The 12601-nt window shown below is 55.5% G+C and overlaps 1 protein-coding gene across 1 annotated transcript in view; it reads left to right on the plus strand.

The window, feature by feature from the left end:
• ippk (inositol 1,3,4,5,6-pentakisphosphate 2-kinase) overlaps positions 1-12601 on the plus strand; it is a 40627-nt gene that overhangs the window by 24715 nt on the left and 3311 nt on the right. Inside the window, exons 9-10 of the mRNA XM_036984287.1 lie at positions 575-703; positions 11489-11621. Of these exons, the coding sequence (XP_036840182.1) occupies positions 575-703; positions 11489-11621 (262 nt within the window). The remainder of the gene's footprint in view (positions 1-574; positions 704-11488; positions 11622-12601) is intronic.

Here is a 12601-nt window from a genome sequence, read left to right on the forward strand (position 1 = left end):
CCAGGCTGGATCTATAGCTGTCAGGGTTATGAAACCTGTCTGTCTCTATCCAGACTGGATCTATAGCTGTCAGGGTTATGAAACCTGTCTCTATCCAGGCTGGATCTATAGCTGTCAGGGTTATGAAACCTTTCTGTCTCTATCCAGACTGGATCTATAGCTGTCAGGGTTATTAAACCTGTCTGTCTCTATCCAGACTGGATCTATAGCTGTCAGGGTTATTAAACCTGTCTCTATCCAGGCTGGATCTATAGCTGTCAGGGTTATGAAACCTGTCTGTCTCTATCCAGACTGGATCTATAGCTGTCAGGGTTATGAAACCTGTCTCTATCCAGGCTGGATCTATAGCTGTCAGGGTTATTAAACCTGTCTCTATCCAGGCTGGATCTATAGCTGTCAGGTTTATTAACCCAGACAGCTGTCTCTATCCGGTCTGTCTCTATCCGGTCTGTCTCTATCCAGGCTGTCTCTATCCGGTCTGTCTCTATCCAGGCTGGATCTATAGCTGTCAGGTTTATTAACCCAGACAGCTGTCTCTCTCCTGTCTGTCTCTATCCTGTCTGTCTCTATCCAGGGTGGAGAGTGTATCTACAGCTGTAAGGATGATGCTGACGTGTTACAGGACCTGGATGAATTGGCTCAGCATCTACGGCCATACTTCCTCCCTAGTGGCAGCCTTATGAACGGACACCAGTCCAGTAAGGTTGGTATCCACATTATATTCTGCATCCTAAATGACACCCTGTATAGTGCACTACTATTGACCAAAGCCCTGAGGGGGCTCTCGAACTCAACTCTGGAAGCTCAAAGCCAGATCCACAGCGTTTTCATTGGTCCCCTCTGAAATCAGGGACTGATTTTTAGACCTGGGGACACCAGGTGGGTCCAATTTAATGATCAGGTAGAACAGAAAACCAGCAGTCTCCGTCCCTCGTAGGGTCAGAGTTGAATACCCCTGACATAGGGAATAGGGTGCAATTTGGGTAGGGCTGTCCCCGACATAAAATAAAATCTTGGTCGACCGAGAGTAGTCTTTTCTTCGTTGGTCGAAATGTTTAAACGTGTATTTTTTCCCCATATATGGATACACCCTGTGTGTTTTTAAAAAATAAAATCAACTTTCTGTAACGGGCTTGTCTGATGCTTTAAGCACGCTGTTTGGTTTAAGTAATTAAGACGCGCGCGCACACACAAGACTCGAGGGAGTCAGACATCAAGATGGCCTGTTTTTTTGACCCCTCTCTCTTGGTGTTGGCCTTCCCAGATTCTGCCGTTACGATCTCGAAGTTGCAGACAATAGGCTACACCGGGAGGGGAGGGGGGGGGGGGTCGACTTTCCATTTGGAGCGGCAATTTATTTGACCATTTCCACCGACCTGCGTGCCAGTTCTGATCTTCATTTTTGCACATTTTGGTGGAACAGTTTTCATTTTCATTTATGATAGGTTATCGCAGTCGTTGTCATGTTGTTATCCTAAATTCAATCTACATCTAAATAATACAAATCTATAAGTAAAGGGGGGGAGCTGGATAAAGGGGGGGGAGCTGGATAAAGGGGGGGGGAGCTGGATAAAGGGGGGGGGAGCTGGATAAAGGGGGGGGGGAGCTGGATAAAGGGGGGGGGGAGCTGGATAAAGGGGGGGGAGCTGGATAAGGGGGGGGGAGCTGGATAAAGGGGGGGAGCTGGATAAAGGGGGGGAGCTGGATAAAGGGGGGGAGCTGGATAAAGGGGGGGAGCTGGATAAGGGGGGGGGGAGCTGGATAAGGGGGGGGGGAGCTGGATAAGGGGGGGGGGAGCTGGATAAGGGGGGGGGGGAGCTGGATAAGGGGGGGGGAGCTGGATAAAGGGGGGGGGGAGCTGGATAAGGGGGGGGGGAGGCTGGATAAGGGGGGGGGGAGGCTGGATAAGGGGGGGGGGAGGCTGGATAAAGGGGGGGGGGGGGCTGGATAAGGGGGGGGGGCTGGATAAAGGGGGGGGGGCTGGATAAAGGGGGGGAGCTGGATAAAGGGGGGGGGAGCTGGATAAAGGGGGGGGGGAGCTGGATAAAGGGGGGGGGGAGCTGGATAAAGGGGGGGGGAGCTGGATAAAGGGGGGGGGGGGAGCTGGATAAAGGGGGGGGAGCTGGATAAAGGGGGGGGAGCTGGATAAAGGGGGGGGGGGAGCTGGATGGGGGGGGAGCTGGATAGGGGGGGAGCTGGATAAAGGGGGGGGGGGAGCTGGATTAAGGGGGGGCTGGATTAAGGGGGGGGGCTGGATAAAGGGGGGGGGGGCTGGATAAAGGGGGGGAGGAGCTGGATAAAGGGGGGGCTGGATAAAGGAGGGGGGGGGCTGGATAAAGGGGGGGAGGGGCTGGATAAAGGGGGGGAGGAGCTGGATAAAGGGGGGGGGAGCTGGATAAAGGGGGGGGCTGGATAAAGGGGGGGAGGAGCTGGATAAAGGGGGGGGGGGCTGGATAAAGGGGGGGAGGAGCTGGATAAAGGGGGGGGAGCTGGATAAAGGGGGGGGGAGCTGGATAAAGGGGGGGGAGCTGGATAAAGGGGGGGGGAGCTGGATAAAGGGGGGGGGGAGCTGGATAAAGGGGGGGGGGAGCTGGATAAAGGGGGGGGGGGAGCTGAATGGGGGGGGAGCTGGATGGGGGGGGAGCTGGATTAAGGGGGGGCTGGATTAAGGGGGGGGCTGGATAAAGGGGGGGGGGGCTGGATAAAGGGGGGAGGAGCTGGATAAAGGGGGGGCTGGATAAAGGAGGGGGGGCTGGATAAAGGGGGGGAGGGGCTGGATAAAGGGGGGGAGGAGCTGGATAAAGGGGGGAGGAGCTGGATAAAGGGGGGGGAGCTGGATAAAGGGGGGGGGGCTGGATAAAGGGGGGGGGGCTGGATAAAGGGGGGGAGGAGCTGGATAAAGGGGGGGGAGCTGGATAAAGGGGGAGGGAGCTGGATAAAGGGGGAGGGAGCTGGATAAAGGGGGGGGGGAGCTGGATAAAGGGGGGGGGGGGAGCTGGATAAAGGGGGGGGGCTGGATAAAGGGGGGGGGGCTGGATAAAGGGGGGGAGGAGCTGGATAAAGGGGGGGGAGCTGGATAAAGGGGGAGGGAGCTGGATAAAGGGGGAGGGAGCTGGATAAAGGGGGGGGGGAGCTGGATAAAGGGGGGGGGGGGAGCTGGATAAAGGGGGGGGGGTGGAGCTGGATAAAGGGGGGGGGCTGGATAAAGGGGGGGCGGGCTGGATAAAGGGGGGGAGGAGCTGGATAAAGGGGGGGCTGGATAAAGGAGGGGGGGGCTGGATAAAGGGGGGAGGAGCTGGATAAAGGGGGGGGGAGCTGGATAAAGGGGGGGGGGCTGGATAAAGGGGGGGAGGAGCTGGATAAAGGGGGGGGGGCTGGATAAAGGGGGGGAGGAGCTGGATAAAGGGGGGGAGCTGGATAAAGGGGGAGGGAGCTGGATAAAGGGGGAGGGAGCTGGATAAAGGGGGAGGGAGCTGGATAAAGGGGGGGGAGAGCTGGATAAAGGGGGGGGAGCTGGATAAAGGGGGGGGGCTGGATAAAGGGGGGGGGAGCTGGATACAGGGGGGGGAGCTGGATACAGGGGGGGGGGCTGGATAAAGGGGGGGAGCTGGATAAAGGGGGGGAGCTGGATAAAGGGGGGGAGGGAGCTGGATAAAAGGGGGAGCTGGATAAAGGGGGGGGGGGGGGAGCTGGATAAAGGGGGGGAGGGAGCTGGATAAAGGGGGGGGAGCTGGATAAAGGGGGGGAGCTGGATAAAGGGGGGGAGGGAGCTGGATAAAGGGAGGGAGCGGTCATTCGCAACGGACTCTAAAGACACTTTGTTTCCTTGCTGTTTTGAGGTGAAGTTAAGCCAATCAGAAATGCGATCAGACATGACTACATTTGCATTGCAGGCCAGGTAGCCTATAGACTTCTAGAAGCGTGTCCTTACTCAACATTGACGATGAATAAATGGAATTAAATAAACCAGAACTAGCGTAGGTTGTGAGCTCTGCAAACAACGCGCCCACTCCGACAAGGACAACGGTAAACGACTAATAGTATTGAATGCATTAACAGATATGACTGTAACCAAACGTTGTAGATTAGAAAGGAAGGTTAATTAGCGGTAAATGTAGAATACTACTGGTGATTAATGTGTAATGGGGAATTGGTAGACACTATCAATTTTAAAGGGAAAACAATGAATACGCCCAAAATGGCGAGACGGAGGAAGTGCATTTTTAGCACACTCCCATTGTTGGACCAGGGCATCCCTGCGGGCCCATTCAATGGATTAGTCCACTGAGACCGGGGCATCCCTGCGGGCCCATTCAATGGATTAGTCCACTGAGACCGGGGCATCCCTGCGGGCCCATTCATTGACCACTGAGACCGGGGCATCCCTGCGGGCCCATTCATTGACCACTGAGACCGGGGCATCCCTGCGGGCCCATTCATTGACCACTGAGACCGGGGCATCCCTGCGGGCCCATTCATTGACCACTGAGACCGGGGCATCCCTGCGGGCCCATTCATTGACCACTGAGACCGGGGCATCCCTGCGGGCCCATTCAATGACCACTGAGACCGGGACATCCCTGCGGGCCCATTCAATGACCACTGAGACCGGGGCATCCCTGCGAGCCCATTCAATGACCACTGAGACCGGGGCATCCCTGCGGGCCCATTCAATGACCACTGAGACCGGGGCATCCCTGCGGGCCCATTCATTGACCACTGAGACCGGGGCATCCCTGCGGGCCCATTCAATGGATTAGTCCACTGAGACCGGGGCATCCCTGCGGGCCCATTCTATGACCACTGAGACCGGGGCATCCCTGCGGGCCCATTCATTGACCACTGAGACCGGGGCATCCCTGCGAGCCCATTCAATGACCACTGAGACCGGGGCATCCCTGCGGGCCCATTCAATGACCACTGAGACCGGGACATCCCTGCGGGCCCATTCAATGGATTAGTCCACTGAGACCGGGGCATCCCTGCGGGCCCATTCAATGACCACTGAGACCGGGGCATCCCTGCGGGCCCATTCAATGGATTAGTCCACTGAGACCGGGGCATCCCTGCGAGCCCATTCAATGACCACTGAGACCGGGGCATCCCTGCGAGCCCATTCAATGGATTAGTCCACTGAGACCGGGGCATCCCTGCGGGCCCATTCAATGGATTAGTCCACTGAGACCGGGGCATCCCTGCGAGCCCATTCAATGGATTAGTCCACTGAGACCGGGGCATCCCTGCGAGCCCATTCAATGACCACTGAGACCGGGGCATCCCTGCGGGCCCATTCAATGGATTAGTCCACTGAGACCGGGGCATCCCTGCGGGACCATTCAATGGATTAGTCCACTGAGACCGGGGCATCCCTGCGAGTCCATTCAATGACCACTGAGACCGGGGCATCCCTGCGAGCCCATTCAATGGATTAGTCCACTGAGACCGGGGCATCCCTGCGGGCCCATTCAATGGATTAGTCCACTGAGACCGGGGCATCCCTGCGGGCCCATTCATTGACCACTGAGACCGGGGCATCCCTGCGAGCCCATTCAATGACCACTGAGACCGGGGCATCCCTGCGGGCCCATTCAATGACCACTGAGACCGGGACATCCCTGCGGGCCCATTCAGTGGATTAGTCCACTGAGACCGGGGCATCCCTGCAGGCCCATTCAATGACCACTGAGACCGGGGCATCCCTGCGGGCCCATTCAATGGATTAGTCCACTGAGACCGGGGCATCCCTGCGAGCCCATTCAATGACCACTGAGACCGGGGCATTCCTGCGAGCCCATTCAATGGATTAGTCCACTGAGACCGGGGCATCCCTGCGGGCCCATTCAATGGATTAGTCCACTGAGACCTGGGCATCCCTGCGAGCCCATTCAATGGATTAGTCCACTGAGACCGGGGCATCCCTGCGAGCCCATTCAATGACCACTGAGACCGGGGCATCCCTGCGGGCCCATTCAATGGATTAGTCCACTGAGACCGGGGCATCCCTGCGAGCCCATTCAATGACCACTGAGACCGGGGCATCCCTGCGAGCCCATTCAATGGATTAGTCCACTGAGACCGGGGCATCCCTGCGGGCCCATTCAATGGATTAGTCCACTGAGACCGGGGCATCCCTGCGGGCCCATTCAATGACCACTGAGACCGGGGCATCCCTGCGGGCCCATTCAATGGATTAGTCCACTGAGACCGGGGCATCCCTGCGGGCCCATTCAATGGATTAGTCCACTGAGACCGGGGCATCCCTGCGAGCCCATTCAATGGATTAGTCCACTGAGACCGGGGCATCCCTGCGGGCCCATTCAATGGATTAGTCCACTGAGACCGGGGCATCCCTGCGGGCCCATTCAATGACCACTGAGACCGGGGCATCCCTGCGAGCCCATTCAATGGATTAGTCCACTGAGACCGGGGCATCCCTGCGGGCCCATTCAATGGATTAGTCCACTGAGACCGGGGCATCCCTGCGGGCCCATTCAATGACCACTGAGACCGCTGTGAATCAGAATCCTTGTGAGCCACGAAAAAAATTATCTATTTGTGACTGCTCCACTAAAGAATCTTGGTCTACCAACTGCCTATCAAACAATTAAAATGGGGTCAGCCCTACATTTGGAATGTATCCTGTCTCTTTCTGTTTTAATGGCCCTGTACAGCCTCTCCTCAGTGTCTGCTTCCTGGTCACTGTGCTTCTGCTTGCTCTCTGGGGTCGACGCCGGGTTACTGTAAAGCTCTCTGGGGCCGACGCTGGGTTACTGTAAAGCTCTCTGCCGGGTTACTGTAACACAATGACTACTGCTGATTTAAAATGTTAATTGATTGGTGAGGATTCTGACTTCTCAACCCTATGGGCCCTGGTCAAATGGCCCCCTATTCCATCTGGGCCCTGGTCAAATGGCCCCCTATTCCATCTGGGCCCTGGTCAAATGGCCCCCTATTCCATCTGGGCCCTGGTCAAATGGCCCCCTATTCCATCTGGGCCCTGGTACCCTATTCCCTCTGGGCCCTGGTCAAATGGTACCCTATTCCCTCTGGGCCCTGGTCAAATGGAACCCTATTCCCTATGGGCCCTGGTCAAATGGTACCCTATTCCCTCTGGGCCCTGGTCAAATGGAACCCTATTTCCTCTGGGCCCTGGTACCCTATTCCCTCTGGGCCCTGGTCAAATGGAACCCTATTCCCTCTGGGCCCTGGTCAAATGGAACCCTATTCCCTCTGGGCTCTGGTCAAATGGTACCCTATTCCCTCTGGGCCTGGTCAAATGGAATCCTATTCCCTCTGGGCCCTGGTCAAATGGAACCCTATTCCCTCTGGGCCCTGGTCAAATGGAACCCTATTCCCTCTGGGCCCTGGTCAAATGGAACCCTATTCCCTCTGGGCCCTGGTCAAATGGTACCCTATTCCCTCTGGGCCCTGGTCAAATGGAACCCTATTCCCTCTGGGCCCTGGTCAAATGGAACCCTATTCCCTCTGGGCCCTGGTCAAATGGTACCCTATTCCCTCTGGGCCCTGGTCAAATGGAACCCTATTCCCTCTGGGCCCTGGTCAAATGGCCCCCTATTCCATCTGGGCCCTGGTCAAATGGCCCCCTATTCCATCTGGGCCCTGGTCAAATGGCCCCCTATTCCATCTGGGCCCTGGTCAAATGGTACCCTATTCCCTCTGGGCCCTGGTCAAATGGAACCCTATTCGTTCTGGGCCCTGGTACCCTATTCCCTCTGGGCCCTGGTCAAATGGTACCCTATTCCCTCTGGGCCCTGGTCAAATGGAACCCTATTCCCTATGGGCCCTGGTCAAATGGTACCCTATTCCCTCTGGGCCCTGGTCAAATGGAACCCTATTTCCTCTGGGCCCTGGTCAAATGGCCCCCTATTCCATCTGGGCCCTGGTCAAATGGCCCCCTATTCCATCTGGGCCCTGGTCAAATGGCCCCCTATTCCATCTGGGCCCTGGTCAAATGGCCCCCTATTCCATCTGGGCCCTGGTACCCTATTCCCTCTGGGCCCTGGTCAAATGGTACCCTATTCCCTCTGGGCCCTGGTCAAATGGAACCCTATTCCCTATGGGCCCTGGTCAAATGGTACCCTATTCCCTCTGGGCCCTGGTCAAATGGAACCCTATTTCCTCTGGGCCCTGGTACCCTATTCCCTCTGGGCCCTGGTCAAATGGAACCCTATTCCCTCTGTGCCCTGGTCAAATGGAACCCTATTCCCTCTGGGCTCTGGTCAAATGGTACCCTATTCCCTCTGGGCCTGGTCAAATGGAATCCTATTCCCTCTGGGCCCTGGTCAAATGGAACCCTATTCCCTCTGGGCCCTGGTCAAATGGAACCCTATTCCCTCTGGGCCCTGGTCAAATGGAACCCTATTCCCTCTGGGCCCTGGTCAAATGGTACCCTATTCCCTCTGGGCCCTGGTCAAATGGAACCCTATTCCCTCTGGGCCCTGGTCAAATGGAACCCTATTCCCTCTGGGCCCTGGTCAAATGGTACCCTATTCCCTCTGGGCCCTGGTCAAATGGAACCCTATTCCCTCTGGGCCCTGGTCAAATGGCCCCCTATTCCATCTGGGCCCTGGTCAAATGGCCCCCTATTCCATCTGGGCCCTGGTCAAATGGCCCCCTATTCCATCTGGGCCCTGGTCAAATGGTACCCTATTCCCTCTGGGCCCTGGTCAAATGGAACCCTATTCGTTCTGGGCCCTGGTACCCTATTCCCTCTGGGCCCTGGTCAAATGGTACCCTATTCCCTCTGGGCCCTGGTCAAATGGAACCCTATTCCCTATGGGCCCTGGTCAAATGGTACCCTATTCCCTCTGGGCCCTGGTCAAATGGAACCCTATTTCCTCTGGGCCCTGGTACCCTATTCCCTCTGGGCCCTGGTCAAATGGAACCCTATTCCCTCTGGGCCCTGGTCAAATGGAACCCTATTCCCTCTGGGCTCTGGTCAAATGGTACCCTATTCCCTCTGGGCCTGGTCAAATGGAATCCTATTCCCTCTGGGCCCTGGTCAAATGGAACCCTATTCCCTCTGGGCCCTGGTCAAATGGAACCCTATTCCCTCTGGGCCCTGGTCAAATGGAACCCTATTCCCTCTGGGCCCTGGTCAAATGGTACCCTATTCCCTCTGGGCCCTGGTCAAATGGAACCCTATTCCCTCTGGGCCCTGGTCAAATGGAACCCTATTCCCTCTGGGCCCTGGTCAAATGGTACCCTATTCCCTCTGGGCCCTGGTCAAATGGAACCCTATTCCCTCTGGGCCCTGGTCAAATGGTACCCTATTCCCTCTGGGCCCTGGTCAAATGGAACCCTATTTCCTCTGGGCCCTGGTACCCTATTCCCTCTGGGCCCTGGTCAAATGGAACCCTATTCCCTATGGGCCCTGGTCAAATGGTACCCTATTCCCTCTGGGCCCTGGTCAAATGGAACCCTATTTCCTCTGGGCCCTGGTCAAATGGCCCCCTATTCCATCTGGGCCCTGGTCAAATGGCCCCCTATTCCATCTGGGCCCTGGTCAAATGGCCCCCTATTCCATCTGGGCCCTGGTCAAATGGCCCCCTATTCCATCTGGGCCCTGGTACCCTATTCCCTCTGGGCCCTGGTCAAATGGTACCCTATTCCCTCTGGGCCCTGGTCAAATGGAACCCTATTCCCTATGGGCCCTGGTCAAATGGTACCCTATTCCCTCTGGGCCCTGGTCAAATGGAACCCTATTTCCTCTGGGCCCTGGTACCCTATTCCCTCTGGGCCCTGGTCAAATGGAACCCTATTCCCTCTGGGCCCTGGTCAAATGGAACCCTATTCCCTCTGGGCTCTGGTCAAATGGTACCCTATTCCCTCTGGGCCTGGTCAAATGGAATCCTATTCCCTCTGGGCCCTGGTCAAATGGAACCCTATTCCCTCTGGGCCCTGGTCAAATGGAACCCTATTCCCTCTGGGCCCTGGTCAAATGGAACCCTATTCCCTCTGGGCCCTGGTCAAATGGTACCCTATTCCCTCTGGGCCCTGGTCAAATGGAACCCTATTCCCTCTGGGCCCTGGTCAAATGGAACCCTATTCCCTCTGGGCCCTGGTCAAATGGTACCCTATTCCCTCTGGGCCCTGGTCAAATGGAACCCTATTCCCTCTGGGCCCTGGTCAAATGGCCCCCTATTCCATCTGGGCCCTGGTCAAATGGCCCCCTATTCCATCTGGGCCCTGGTCAAATGGCCCCCTATTCCATCTGGGCCCTGGTCAAATGGTACCCTATTCCCTCTGGGCCCTGGTCAAATGGAACCCTATTCGTTCTGGGCCCTGGTACCCTATTCCCTCTGGGCCCTGGTCAAATGGTACCCTATTCCCTCTGGGCCCTGGTCAAATGGAACCCTATTCCCTATGGGCCCTGGTCAAATGGTACCCTATTCCCTCTGGGCCCTGGTCAAATGGAACCCTATTTCCTCTGGGCCCTGGTACCCTATTCCCTCTGGGCCCTGGTCAAATGGAACCCTATTCCCTCTGGGCCCTGGTCAAATGGAACCCTATTCCCTCTGGGCTCTGGTCAAATGGTACCCTATTCCCTCTGGGCCTGGTCAAATGGAATCCTATTCCCTCTGGGCCCTGGTCAAATGGAACCCTATTCCCTCTGGGCCCTGGTCAAATGGAACCCTATTCCCTCTGGGCCCTGGTCAAATGGAACCCTATTCCCTCTGGGCCCTGGTCAAATGGTACCCTATTCCCTCTGGGCCCTGGTCAAATGGAACCCTATTCCCTCTGGGCCCTGGTCAAATGGAACCCTATTCCCTCTGGGCCCTGGTCAAATGGTACCCTATTCCCTCTGGGCCCTGGTCAAATGGAACCCTATTCCCTCTGGGCCCTGGTCAAATGGTACCCTATTCCCTCTGGGCCCTGGTCAAATGGAACCCTATTTCCTCTGGGCCCTGGCACCCTATTCGCTCTGGGCCCTGGTCAAATGGTACCCTATTCCCTCTGGGCCCTGGTCAAATGGAACCCTATTCCCTATGGGCCCTGGTCAAATGGTACCCTATTCCCTCTGGGCCCTGGTCAAATGGAACCCTATTTCCTCTGGGCCCTGGTACCCTATTCCCTATGGGCCCTGGTCAAATGGAACCCTATTCCCTCTGGGCCCTGGTCAAATGGTACCCTATTCCCTCTGGGCCCTGGTCAAATGGAACCCTATTCCCTCTGGGCCCTGGTCAAATGGTACCCTATTCCCTCTGGGCCCTGGTCAAATGGAACCCTATTCCCTCTGGGCCCTGGTCAAATGGTACCCTATTCCCTCTGGGCCCTAGTCAAATGGTACCCTATTCCCTCTGGGGCCCTGGTCAAATCGAACCCTATTCCCTATGGGCCCTGGTCAAATGGTACCCTATTCCCTCTGGGCCCTGGTCAAAAGTAGTGCACTATATAGGGAACAGACTGTTTGAGACATCTTAATGTTCTGTCCTCCTTTCCTCTAACTTTCTGTTTAAACCCCCAGGTGGTTCTGAATGAGTTGATCCAGGTGATCGTGAGTGCCCTGTTGAGCTCCTGGGACCCCAGGAAGACTCACCTGTCTGAGGGCAGAGTGAGGTGTGAGGCCAGCCTCCTGCACCGGGACCTGCTACGCAACAGTGAGAGACAGGGATACTTGGCGTGGAGAATTTAAAAAAAGGCTCATGCATGCTTTATAACAAGCTATACAGCATTATAAACCGGGTGGTTCGAGCCCTGAATGCTGATTTGGCTGACAGCCGTGGTATATCAGACCGTATACCACAACATTATTTTTTCTTCTTCTCTAATTACGCTGGTAACCAGTTTATGATAGCAATAAGGCACCATGGGGGTTTTCTGGGATATGACCAATATACCACAGCTAAGGGATGTATCCAGGCACTCTGTGTTGCGTCGTGTTTAAGAACAGCCCCTAGCCGTGGTATATTGGTCATATACCACACCCCCTTCGTGCCTTATTGCTTAATTTTATTGAATGTGTTACCAAAATATAAACGCAACGTGCAACGATTTCCAAGATGTTACCGTGTGACAGTTCATATAAGGAAATCGGTCAATTTAAATAAATTAATTAGGACCCTGGATTTCCTAGATTTTTCACACGGGATTACAGATATACATCTGGTGGTCACAGATACCTTTTTAAAAGTGTCCGTAGATTTATGTCCGTCCGTACCATAAACCGGATCGCCACCATGGGGCACTTTGTTCACAACGTTGACGTCAGCAAACCGCTCGCCCACACGACACCATACACGTGGTCTTGATTGGTTGTGAGGCCGGTTGGACGTACTGCCAAATTCTCTAAAAACTACATTGGAGGCGGCTTATGGTAGAGAAATTAACATTAAATTCTCTGGCAGCAGCTCTGGTGGACATTCCTGCAGTCAGCATGCCAATTACACGCTCCCTTAAAACTTTAGACATCTGTGGCAAAACTGCACATTTTTAGTGGATCCCAGCACAAGGTGCACCTGTGTAATGATCGTGCTGTTTTTAATCGGCTTCTTGATAATGCCACACCTTTCAGGTGGATGGATTATCTTGACAAAGGAGAAATTCTCACTAACAGGGTTGTAAACACATTTGAGAGAGA

Source organism: Oncorhynchus mykiss, chromosome 7, assembly GCF_013265735.2.
Source record: "Oncorhynchus mykiss isolate Arlee chromosome 7, USDA_OmykA_1.1, whole genome shotgun sequence".
Lineage (NCBI taxonomy): Eukaryota > Metazoa > Chordata > Actinopteri > Salmoniformes > Salmonidae > Oncorhynchus > Oncorhynchus mykiss.